This window comes from Fundulus heteroclitus, chromosome 19 (genome assembly GCF_011125445.2).
Source record: "Fundulus heteroclitus isolate FHET01 chromosome 19, MU-UCD_Fhet_4.1, whole genome shotgun sequence".
Lineage (NCBI taxonomy): Eukaryota > Metazoa > Chordata > Actinopteri > Cyprinodontiformes > Fundulidae > Fundulus > Fundulus heteroclitus.
Window position 1 is genome coordinate 16950366 of NC_046379.1, and position 12602 is coordinate 16962967.

General features: G+C 39.0%; 1 protein-coding gene across 1 annotated transcript in view; it reads left to right on the plus strand.

Moving 5' to 3' along the window:
- Nucleotides 1-1960: 1960 nt before the first annotated feature.
- Nucleotides 1961-12602, plus strand: part of crybg1a (crystallin beta-gamma domain containing 1a) — a 61832-nt gene continuing 51190 nt past the window's right edge. Inside the window, exon 1 of the mRNA XM_036150952.1 lies at nt 1961-2304. Coding sequence (XP_036006845.1) covers nt 2015-2304 — 290 coding nt within the window. The 5' untranslated portion in view covers nt 1961-2014. The remainder of the gene's footprint in view (nt 2305-12602) is intronic.

Genomic DNA, 12602 nt, shown 5'->3' on the forward strand with positions numbered 1-12602 from the left:
GTTGTTGTTTTTTTTCTTTGGGAAAATATTCTACACCAACCTCTCATTCTTTTGTCAATTACTGCCTCCAACTACTGATCTAATATTTGTGCTCCTCCCTACATGTGTCTCTAATATTTTTTTCTTTTGTTTATATATTTTCTAATATTAAAAATATTTTATTTAGAATATTTACATATGGAAGTGAATATAATTCCATGTGAACCCATGTGTGAACCAAAATACAGCTTGTATTGCAGTTGCTTTATTTTGGGAGTAATAAAATGGGGTTATGAATTGCTTTGTATATTAATTTCCTTCAAAATACTGTACCTCTTTTTCCTTAGAGAAAACTACATGAACTTTGACGTTTTCCCACAAACAACACATGTGGATATGATTAGCTATAGTCATATCCACATGTGTTGTTTGTGTAACATGCATAACATGCAGTGAATGTTAAAAACACATGTCACCCACATTCATCCATCCATCCATTGTTTTTCTGCTTATTTTTATGTGGATGTCACAAACATGTGAAAACCCGTCCCATTCACCAGCGTACTCATTGTAACTCATCACACACATCAACTTCAAGAGTATATTTCTATGAATTTTCTGTTAATTTTGATGATCATGTCTTACATCTAAAGAAAAACCCAAATTGTTGCTAAAACAAATTGTTACTAACTTAGACTAATGCGGTTGGTTAAAAGTTGTCCAGTGGGACAGCCACTGACATCCACAAAACGTCATCGCTATAGAAGCTGGCTTTGCACAGAGTACTGTATCCAAGCATATTGGAAAGTTGAGTGGAAGGAAAAAGTGTGGTCAAAAGATGTGAACTGAAATTGGTGTCAGTGCTTCAAGAGCAATCAGTTGAACTCATTGTGTTAAGCCACTGCTGGACCAGGGATAACATCAATAGTGTTAGGAAGAAAAACATGAACTATTGTTTAGCGATCCAAAGTCTTCTCTTCATATGAAAGTCAATTTGTATTGCAGATGTCAGATTCTGCAGGATCAGTGGACAGCCACATTCCAAGTTGATTGAATTCCAGTGTGAAGTTTCCACAGTAACTTATGATTTGGAGAGCCATGATATCTGCTGCTGTGGGTTTGCCGTGTTTTATCATGTCCAACGTCAGCACAGCTGTCTACCAGGGACTTTTTTTTTGCACCTTAAGGTTCCCTCTACTGAAGCTTAATGGGAATGCTAATTTCATTTACCAGCAAGACATGGCTCTTGCAGACATTGCCATGACTGCCTTGATGAGAGCATCACTGTGCTTGAACAGACAGCAAACTCAGCTGACCAGTGGACCAAGATAAGACACAAGACCCAACAATACAGGTGGGATGAAGGCCACTGTGACATCAACGCAGGTTTCCCAAAAAAAAATATCATAGGTTGATTGTCACCGCACACTGATGCACTAATTCATGCAAAAAGAGTCCGGCGGTGTATTGAGTACATATACTGTACTGTAAATCATCAAAGTTACAAGAAATAATTGCTTCAAATAGACTATTAAAATCTTTGTGAATGGAACGAATGAGTGTTGCTTTTTAGCTACAACTACGCACATTTATTAAGTAGCTTTTCGATGATATTCAAAATTATCGAGATGTTCCATCGCCTGTATGAAAATGCAGGCTCCAGTGCGTCTCCTTCAGGTATACAGCATGACTTGATTAGGTAAACATTAACAAACAAAAAAAGTGGAGCGAAAATAGTGCGCTAAATCCCTAAAGTTATAGTAAGTAATTTGTAGTATATAAGTAATATCAGGATAGCATAAAGTTTTTTCTTTAGAAATAGGAAGTTGTGTCGCATCTTTTAATGAATCTTTAAATCCTCGCCGCTTCTTCTTCACCTGTTGGCGCGCGCCGCCAGCTTGGTGGGCGGGTCCCGGGCGCTCGCGCCAACCCGCTCTGCAGGTTATCCCGGTGAGTCAGTCCTTCGGGCCGCTTTAAGACAAACCGCGCTTCTCATGTTTTCATCTCCCTGCTCTCAGCCCCTGACGGCAGCACCATGAGTAAGTCCGGCACGCTGAAGGGCTTATTCAGGCAAAGATCCGGCGACAAAGAGAAGAAGGAGCTGAGGCGCGCCGCGACCATCCACCAGGATAACCCGAGCACCTTGCAGGGGGACCCGGAGCCCCTCAGCCCCGGGAAGTCGCCCTACGAAGATGGGATACTCCGCTCTCCGAAAGACAAGAGGTCAAAGCGGTTCCTCTCATTAAGGCTCAAGAGGATTAAACGAAAGAAAGAAGATGACGGAGGAGAGGTGTTTGAGGAACTGGACAGCTTCAGCAGCCGAATGTAAGCTGAAAACAGTTTGGCCCTTCGTGATGAAACTAAGTTTCAAGTGTTAAGACTCATTTTTACGTTTATGGGCACAGAAATGAACAAAATCAATAATTATTCGATCAATATGAATATAAACTACAGTTTACAATCAGACGAGATTACATTTTTTTAAACATAATTGTTAAAAGAGATATGCAAAAAGCCATTTTAGCAGTCCTGTCACCATCATTTTATGAACTATGGAATAAACTAGTGATAATAAGGCCTGCAAGCATCTGCTGTTGAGAGGTTGTGGGCTTGGAGCTGGATTATTCTATAAAAAAAGTTAACCACCAGTGGAAATTACCTCATCATCTTCATTAATGGTCTACATGTATATTATTTGAAATAGAACCTGTAAACAACCCCCCCCCCCAAAAAAGAGAAAAAACACCACCCAAAAAACAAGAAAAAGGGGAAAGTCCCTCAGAGGGTCCTGGCAGTCCATGCAGGCCTGTTGGAAGGCGTTCCAAACATTGCAGGAAGTGCTGCAGATAGAACATCTCTCAGAGTGTCTGTTTGTCCCCCGGGCAGTTTGTGGACTCTGAAAGCTTTGGCTCGGTGTTGAACTAGTTTGGTCACGCAACTTGTTGAGTCATCATATTTCTAAAAATTTTGGGGGAGGTTTAGGTGCATGAAGGAACCCGAGGATGCTGTGTCGTTTCCATAATGCATCTTTCGCAGCTTGTGGTCTCGGATAGTAGGTTTTCTTTTTCAGCTTCGCATCGAAGGTTATCCCATGTTGTCCGTGTCTTTTGAAGTTGGTCGTGGATTAGTAATGACTTTGTCCCGCAGGCATGAGTCCTGCAGGCTTGCAGTTATGCACATATCTAAATATGTTAAACATTGAGTTTAAAGAAACCGCTTTCTGGTGACCTGAAGGGTCTGGATGACTACCAGCTATGAAATGTATTCAGGCTGAGACCTTTCAGAGGTGTGTATATGAATAAAATATTTAAAATGCATCATTTTACAGATAGACTGCCAGTGCAGTTAAGGACTAGTGTGATATGATCCATTTTCCTGGTGTTGGTCTGGACTAGGATTAGCAATTTGGATAAACTGAAACTGCTTTTGAGAGACTGGTCAATAAACCATTAGAATCTAATCTTGGCACCACAAGTGATGACATCTGTCCTTTCTGTGTTCACCTGCTGACACAGAAATATAAAGCTGTAAAATCAGATCTGAGCACAGAACCAGACATTTCCACCCATGTTTCCAGTCTGTTATGATCAACTGTTTATGATGCAGCACCAGGATTCAGTAATATCAACACAGACCTATTAGATGTGTCGTCATCATTGAAAGCTCAATCTTAGTGCTGTGAAGTGCGTGAAAACCTGCCGGAAAGAAACAATTAAGTAATTGATAAAACTCATTTTTAGTGATTTTTGACAGAAATGCTTGTTTAGATATGAGCCTGTTCTAATTATTAAAGCATCCAGGTTAGGAGTTTAAAAAGGTTTAATCTCTGCAGTTTTCAAACACTGTGGAAACTTACTTCACTAAAGAGAATAATTGACTATCTGAAATATTTCAGGTGCAACAAAACTAAAACATAACCAAAACAACTTGTGGTGCACTCTACTACCGTAGCATAAGCTTACTCCTAACCAAACCATCCTTTTACAACGTAGAAAGCTACATTATGATTGTCTGTAGTATGAACTAGCCATTTGATTTGCAGCATCATCTGCACTGTTCATTTATTTATTTTTTTAAGTCAGAGCTCAAAAAATGGAATTAAACATTTAATATTTATTTATTTGCATTATGTAGTTTGCAAATAACTCAACCAGCAGATTTCATTTTCTTATCTGTTGAGGAAGTTCCGTGGTCGACATGGTTGCGTTTTGTTTTTCTTGCATGGACAATTAAATTAGTTGTGTTACCAATTTTGATATCAACGTTAGAAGAAATGACATCGACCAGTTGCTTTACTCAGAAGGGATCTGGATCCAGGAACATCTTTTTCAGCCTTGGCAGAGGCGCGCAGTCTTGGGTTGCTCTCGATCAACTGTTTCGACACAAGCAACAACCGCAGATCACTGGAAAGAAAGAAAACCTGCTGTGCAGGATGGGACACATTTCCCTATTCGGTCCAATTCTACGTGACTCAGGCATATGTGTCAGATGATCTGGGTAAACATGACCAACGTAGGTGGCAGGAGTGATAAGAACGACAACACATACAAACAGGTCATATTTAGCCATGGCATTATCTCTAGTCCATTAACAAGAAAAACAAACGACTTAGTCAAAGGGTTGTTTATTTGGGTTGAAAGAACACAGAAGGACATGTTTCTGTTAAGCTGCATGGATGCATGGTTTCAAATTCCCCTCAACCGAGTGAAAAACATTTAGTAAGTGAGGATAAGTAAGAACCCCACATGCCACAAGATATATAGAGATGCACCTCTGACTTGTCAATGATCTAATGACCATAACAGTTTCTTATTTTAATGCACATTAGTGGAAACGTTAATACAGCAGAAAATTACTTGCAATCTAAAAAGGTCTGCACCAGAAAACAGCCTTTCTTGTTCTGTGAGTTTTGCGTTATGGCCGCCCACACATCATGTTAGTCATGCCAGATCAAGGGGGCAGATGAGAAGGGTGGGGCCTTAAACCCTCAACTGACTGTACGCACTAATTCAAATATACAAATACAGATGCGGATGCATTTGTTGGCACCTCTGTTAAAGAATCGCAAGATCTGTAGAACCCTTAAAATAGATTTTTTTTTTTTATTGCAAGTGTAAAATATGACTGATTCTTTCAGACATCATTAGGGGTTCCTGTGATAGACTGGTGACCTGTTCAGGCTGTGAATGGTGTATCCCTGTCTCTCGCCCAGAGGCAGGGTACACTATTCACAGCCATTTATTTTCCTTTTATAAATATGAATCATAAAAGCAGATATATTATAGCATTGTGTTATAGATTCGATATTTTAAAGGCTAAAGATGCAAGCTAATAAATAACAAAAAAAAGCTGCTACTTATTGTAATTTCATACTTTGCATGCAAAAAACATATTTATAGCCAGTTGATGGAGTCACACTGTTGCAAGACAATTACACAACATAGGTGGCAGAGACACAGACTGCGTCATAAGCTTCATGATGACAGATCATGAAGCTAAGAGGGGAGAGGAAAATTGGATATTTTTTAGCTGATACTGTAATCAAAATAGTGAACAATAATCTCACAATCACGACTTCCTAATTTCATGAAACTCAAATTTTTAAGATTGTTCAAAACTCCAGGCTTTAAACTCTTGTAAAGACTCGCCACTTTTTCTAAGAATAAATAAATAAATAAATAAATATGTATTTTTCTATTAAGCGGAACCCAAATTTGCAGCGCTGCGATTCATCGTTAACACACTTTAGACGTGTCACACTGAGAGGCGCCCAAGAGATGATAGATTACTGAACTTTTAGCATTAATGAACGCTTTCGAATAGAACAGGTTTGAAAATAATTGCTGTGTGCTGCGCCTTTGAGCGGCGGCAGACAAACAGATGCTTTTTCAATGGTAAATATTAGCGGCGTATCTTCTGATGTGCATCTCACGCTTTTGACATGCTTTGGTCTTAAGTCAATACTTACTTCACAAGAACAGAAGCATTTGTTCTTTTGTCCTGGCGGCAAGTAAGAAAAAAAAATAAAAATAAAAATATATCTACATCTTTTTTGCCTAGGGCATTACATCCTTCTCAAGAACCTAAGTGCTGAGCTCCAGGAAATTCCGCATTGGTCCCTTCAAGTGCAGCCTTTGTATGTAATAATTGTCGGACAAAGAAAGGAAAAGAAACTCTGCCTAGAAAATGCTACAAGATCTTTAAAACCTGGGCTACAAGAACAAAATAATGTCTCTTTGTCTTTGTACCTCTTGAAAAGATAACCGATTTCTCCGTTCTAGCAGAGTATCTTTTGGCCATGAGGCTTTCAGATCAAAAACTGGATTTGGTAAATATGCAAATTCAACATCAAGAGACAGGGCACTAGGAGTATGGCTGCACAATGTTATTAAAACAGACATTGCAATATTATTTTTGAAAGTTACAATAACGATATTAATTACATTTAACACACATTTTCATTTTTTTTTATCATCACAATATCGGCTCTCTTCCTGATCTTGGCCGCTAACATCTATGTCAGTGGCAAATATGATGTGAGGAGAAATCCCACACACCCAGGCCCAATAAATAATTAGAAATCAGAGTTTGTTATGCATTGCAGCCAACCATTTAAGATGCTAATCGCAATTGGGATATTGCTTAGATTGACGTAGAATGCATTTAACTTAAAAAGGTCTGACAACACTTTTAGTTTTATATTGATGTTTTTATGCAAGTGAATGGGCATTGTTGCGGTTATGCAAAATGAAAAGCTTGAGGCAGAATTTTAATAGAAACTCAAAATAGTCATACCTATGGCAGATTTACATTTAAAGTTATTGCCATTTCCCCAAGATGTTAGTTATTGATAGATGATGAGTCTAATTTACAAATTTTAAAGCTCCAAGCCTTTGAGGTTGGAAGCCCTCCTTGCCATCACCCTAATCGCTTGTCAGGACACTGGCCTGGCTGCTCCAAAACACTAATATTACTTCCAGAGGTGCACTGGTGGCTAAGGGGTAGCGCACAGTCCATGTAGGTAGGCTTTAAAGGCCATGACAACAAATAACATGTTTCTGAGGTTTTGGGGGTATAATATGATCCGTTGTGCAATGATGAAGCTGTGTGAATGGCAAAAGTGAATACCTAAGGACCTGCTCAGCTTTGTTGCTTTGCTCAAAAACGGTTAGATCAACTTTACTTCTACGTAAGTTGTCTTTCTACGTAATTCATATTCTCCACACACCATCAAGCAAACAGCCTTCCCCCTCTCCACCACCAACACGGAAGGTGGCCAAACACAACGTTGTCATTACCTGTGAGTTTATTTCATTACTAATTGCTGTCAAATGTAAGGAAGGTGTGTTTGTAACTGAAAGACCTGGTTGACTAACTGAAGCTAAATCAGTTAGTCAACCAGACTAACTGAGACTACGAGCTTCAGAGCGGTGAAGAGCTGGCAGACAGCTGCATAACGTTTCTGTGTTACGCTTGTACTGGCAAATGTGGTTGTAGCCAATCGGAGTGAATTTAACTTGGTAGAGCTGCATATCGTTACGACAGCCAATCCTTTTACTGAGGAGGGACATCTGGCCTGACAAAACAACAAGCTGACGTTGATATTTCTTTCATGAGATTCTTTGGAGAATTTACATATTCAGCAATATCAACTACATGAAAGGGTTTATACAGTGATGTAATGGCATAATTCCTCGACGGGGCTGGCCCAGGTTCAGCTGGATGTTTTTCCTCTCTCTCACCCCCCCTTTCCTGTCAGCCTACTTTTATAAATGGGCCACTAGGTGCCACAAAAAAAAAATCCCCATTTTAGTTATACAAAAAGATTGAACCCAAATCTGCCAGGAGTGAGAATAGTTTTGGGCCTGTCAGTAAAAGCCCAAAAGATAAAGATGTGGTTACTCTGTTATGTCAATGGGCTTTTTTAGTCTGCAGAAAGTTTGCTAGCTTTTGCAAACATACTTGTGCAGTAGGTTATGGGAATAGCACGTTCTGTTCAGACTTCCTGATAAAACCGAAGGTTTGGCACTGGTTCAGTGTTTGTGCAGGCCATCATTCAGAGCTGAATATTGAAGGCGTCCTAAAGATGGGAATGCTTTTCGTAAGAAATCTTGCACAGTACTCCGAAACGAGCTAACCCTGCAGATCAGGCAAGGCAGTTATGCTCCTCTGTTATGTTGCAGTTTTTTTTTTTTTTAGATGAGGGTGTGGAGGTTTAATGTTTGGATAACACTGGCTGAGCCTTTCCTGCAAACACAGACATCTCCTGTGGTCTATAAATTAATTAATTGATAAAATTCCTTTTGTACTGCTCTAACATGTTGTGTTTAAAATAGTTACTGACAGGCACATATAAATCTGCTCAACTAAGCACATGGAGATAATCTTATTGTTTAAAAAAATATATTGAGCTGAAATCTGTTCTTTCTGACAGTCTGAGTCAAATGAGGAAGATTTTATGAAAGATCCACTGTAATCTTCTTCTTGAACTCTAGTCAGGGCTTTTAATACTTCTGAGGTTAGTTTAATCCATGAATTCAAATGAATGACTATTTCACTTTGGGTCTCTAAAAACTGTGTTTAATGCAGTGATGAATCACTGAGTTGTCATTCAGAGCTGACAAACTACCTGCAAACGAACTCAAGCGGAAAAACTTGCCCAGTGAGCTTCCTGATTGCCATAAAAATGTAGATGCTTCTTCAGTGGAAGACAGCTGCTCAGTTGCACAAATTAAATGTTTCTGTTAAACATACAGTATGAAGCGTGTCTTGCTTTATCCAGTTATATAGCCCCTTCTGATCTGTTTGGGGTCAATGTTATCTTCGAACAAACTGCTGTGATGCAATCATCTAACAGCTGATTTGAGGTAAAGTTGTATAGTTGAGCAGTAGTTCTCCATTTGTCTTAATCTTTCTGCGCTACCACGATTAGTGGAACATGCGACAGCATGATTCTACCACCTCCGTGCTTGACGGTTGGTACAGTGTTCCTAGATTTGAAAGCGTTACCTTGCTTCTCGTTATCATGGCCTGGTTAAGTGTTTGTCTCAGGTGTTTGACCTGTTTATGTGTCAAGCTCAAAAAAATAAGTCATATCTGAAACTGTCACACAGTGACCCAAAACATTTTGGTTAATCAATTCAATTCAATTTAAATTATATAGCGCCAATTCACAATACATGTGATCTCAAGGCACTTGACAAAGTCAAATTCAATCAAACCATACAGATTGGTCAAAAAGTTTCCTATCTAAGGGAACCCAGTAAATTGCATTGAGTCTTGACAAGCAGCATCCACTCCTCATGAAAGAGCGTAGAGTTACAGTGGACAGTCGTCTGGACTGCCCCCCCCCCCCCCCGCCCCCAATAATGTCAAAGCTAAGACAACAACACACCAGGTGTACCTACTATAATAAGAAAAAAGCCAGAGAACAAAAAGTTAAAAGTTGAAATAACAAGCAATGCAAATTGGAGAACAGTAGGAGAACTCTGCAGAGTGAAGAACAATAGACCCTGATGTCCTCCAGCAGCCTAAGCTTATAGCAGCAAAACTACAGAGGTAGCCCAGAGTAACCTAAGCCACTCTAACTATAAGCTTTGTCAAAAAGGAAAGTTTTAAGCCTAGTCTTAAATGTAGACAGTGCCTGCCTCATGGACCAAAACTGGGAGTTGGTTCTACGTAATATCATGTTTTCTATATAGCGATAATAATATCATATTTATGTATTTTCCTGATGTTGTGCAGCCCTATTTTGAAAGTGTCCTGTAAGTAGAGAAAATCCTAAATCAATTCAAACTTTGGCACAACACTTTTAAAATCATTGAAGTTGTACCTATTCGATCATCACATGCCAAAAAAAAGAACAGTTAATATATGCAGCTCAATAAAGGTCCCAAATTCATATAATATGCATTCCAATGATGAGTGTATGTGTACAAGAACTAATGGGCAAAAAAACTTGGCAGGACGCAGAAAATGATTGGGTGAAAAACTTGACGTCAACTTCAAAAATCATTCATCAGAAAAGATTCTTCTAAACCCAAACATTGCCTGATTCGAGAGGAAAATAATAACAGTTAACAGGACATTTGTAAAGAATTGAAAGGATTAAATATAGAAAGGGACTAATTACTAACATTAAATGAGGCAGTTCCAGTGAAAGCATTTGATGCCACCGTTCAGGTTTTGGTAGTTGTCTTTAAACTGTGCCGAGTGCTAAACAGCAGGCTGTCAGATCAGAAAATAGCTGCGCCTCAGATCACATTTTCCAAAGGCTTTCTCGTCGTCGTCTCGTGCATGCCATCACAGTAAAAAGTTTTTGACAGGTGCCCAAACCGATGCATATAAATATTTTCTGTTGAAACTGTTTTTTTTTTCCTATTGTTTTTATGTAAGGTACAATTACATAAGAAATGAGCCAACGCAGCGCCGTTGAGTGGCCGAAAAAACAACAACATAACTGCAAATATCAGAACCATAAAGACAGACAGGAAGGATTGATTTAAAAGGCTCAGACCACGTTTGAATGTTTGTGTGCGCAGCATGACCTCCGAACCTTTTGACTGTTAGACCTGAGCTTTTGTTCAGTGCTGTACGTACACACCTGTTCACACCTACTTCTTCAAATTCAAACAGAAATACTTTGGGTTTCCATCGAATCGGACTGTGTGCGTAGGGTCATATTACACAGTTCAATTAGTTCACAGACCAAAAGACAAAAGCTTTCTTTCAGCATTGAACATGTTCTGTGTGTTTGAATCAATATTGAATCAGGAGAAGACAAAATATCCAGTCTAGAAAATGAATGTTGTACAACTTTACCCGGAGAGCTGTTTCAGGCGGACATGTTGTTTGTCAGCACCCTGTTGCTTTAAGGACGACCTCTTTGTTGGGATTGGTGAAAAAGGTGAAGACAGCTGCTCTTTTACGGGATTATGCAAACATTCTCAGCTGCGGTGTAAGGACGTTTTTAGTTACTGGTTGTTCTGTTGAACAAATTTAGATGGTTACTGTATAATGTATCGCAACAATACTTAGAAATTCAAGTAATTGATCCCCAGTGAGTTTGCTAGAGCTGCCTGAGGCTTTCAGAAAGAATATTGTAGCAGTTTATGAGACTGGTGAAAGATTTAAGGGATCTCGTTCGGATGACTATCACAACAGAGTACGTGTTTGGCATAAAGGAAGTGGGGCATTTCAAAAACATAACGTTGTAGCACTTGCGAACAGGGTTGCTATTCTTCTACTATTTTTCAAGTAGAGAAAAGTTTGGAAAAAGAATAGTAAGTGTGGAAGAGTTGTTCATTTTCCAGACTTCTTCTTGGGTTTTTTTAAAGGAAAAAACAAGTAATGATTAATAACTAACAATGCTTAATAAATGCAATTGTTAGCCAAAGGCTACGTTCACACAACAGGCAAATACGTCCCAAAGATATTTTTGCCCATATGCAACCTATATCCGTCTTTTTCATAGAGGTGTGAATGACCCCAATTATTTTCTTTTCGCCCAAAAAATGTGTTTAAAAAATACAAATTCTGCCACTTCCATACGTGGTACTAAATCGGACATATATTGGATACTTTTCAAAGCATCTGTAGTCTGAAGGGTCATGTTGCATTTCATCCGGCCCTCACTACACATCCACACAGACTTCTCTACAGCAGTAGCAGTCGCTGTTCCACAGCAGACTATTGTTAACCACGGTTTTCTTCTTACCTTTCTTCTTCTTGTAATGACGTGGTCTTAATATTGTCGACTGCCATTGCTCAACAACTGCATACTAACACAGAGACGGCATTTTTAAAGCAACGTAAATACCGACATGGGAAAAATGACGTCGATTATTTTGAGAAATTCCGGTGTCTGTAAATTTTCGGTTCATCACCCAGGCTTACCGATATGCCTTTTTTTTAAAAACACTTCTAGTAACAATTATATCTGCAATTACTTCCGCAAACACTGTGCTGTTATGTGATATCTTCTTCTGTCATCGGTGCATGCGGGTCGCTTAGAGATCTTCAACTGTTCGGACAGAAGTCTGATGCTGGTCCCATTTAATTAGTAGCATGCACAACCACAAAACAAAACACATTCCCATGAATGTAACCCAAAGGGGGTTACACTAGCTTTTAAGGGGTAGGTGCTCTACCCTATTCCCCAACTTGAAAAAAAAAATGGTTTTCATTTTATATTTTGCTTACTGAGTAAAACAAGCCTTGTTGTTGGTGTTTACCTGTGATTAAATTACTTTGGTTGTCAGAGGAAAAATAAAAAAACAGCTGAATATTTAAAGCAACATCCTATTTTCTTTTTATCACATGATTGTACATAGACTGTAGCGAGGCGCCGGCCAATTGGCCAGAAACCAGAAATTAGAAAGTCGTTCCCCATTTGCTCCGGCGGGTGATTGGCTGATCCAACATAGAAAAGTTTTGTTTTCTATTCATTACATGCATCAAAACAAAGAACTCCCAGCATTCTAATCTCTAAAACACATCCACCATCAGCACTTTGATTCATGGTTCTGTGTTTAGTAAAAATATAGCTGAACGCCTTTTTTTTTCTCTTCTATGTGATATAGCTCAAATTGTAGTCGGCAGATCAGGCCTTGGTGAAAATCTTA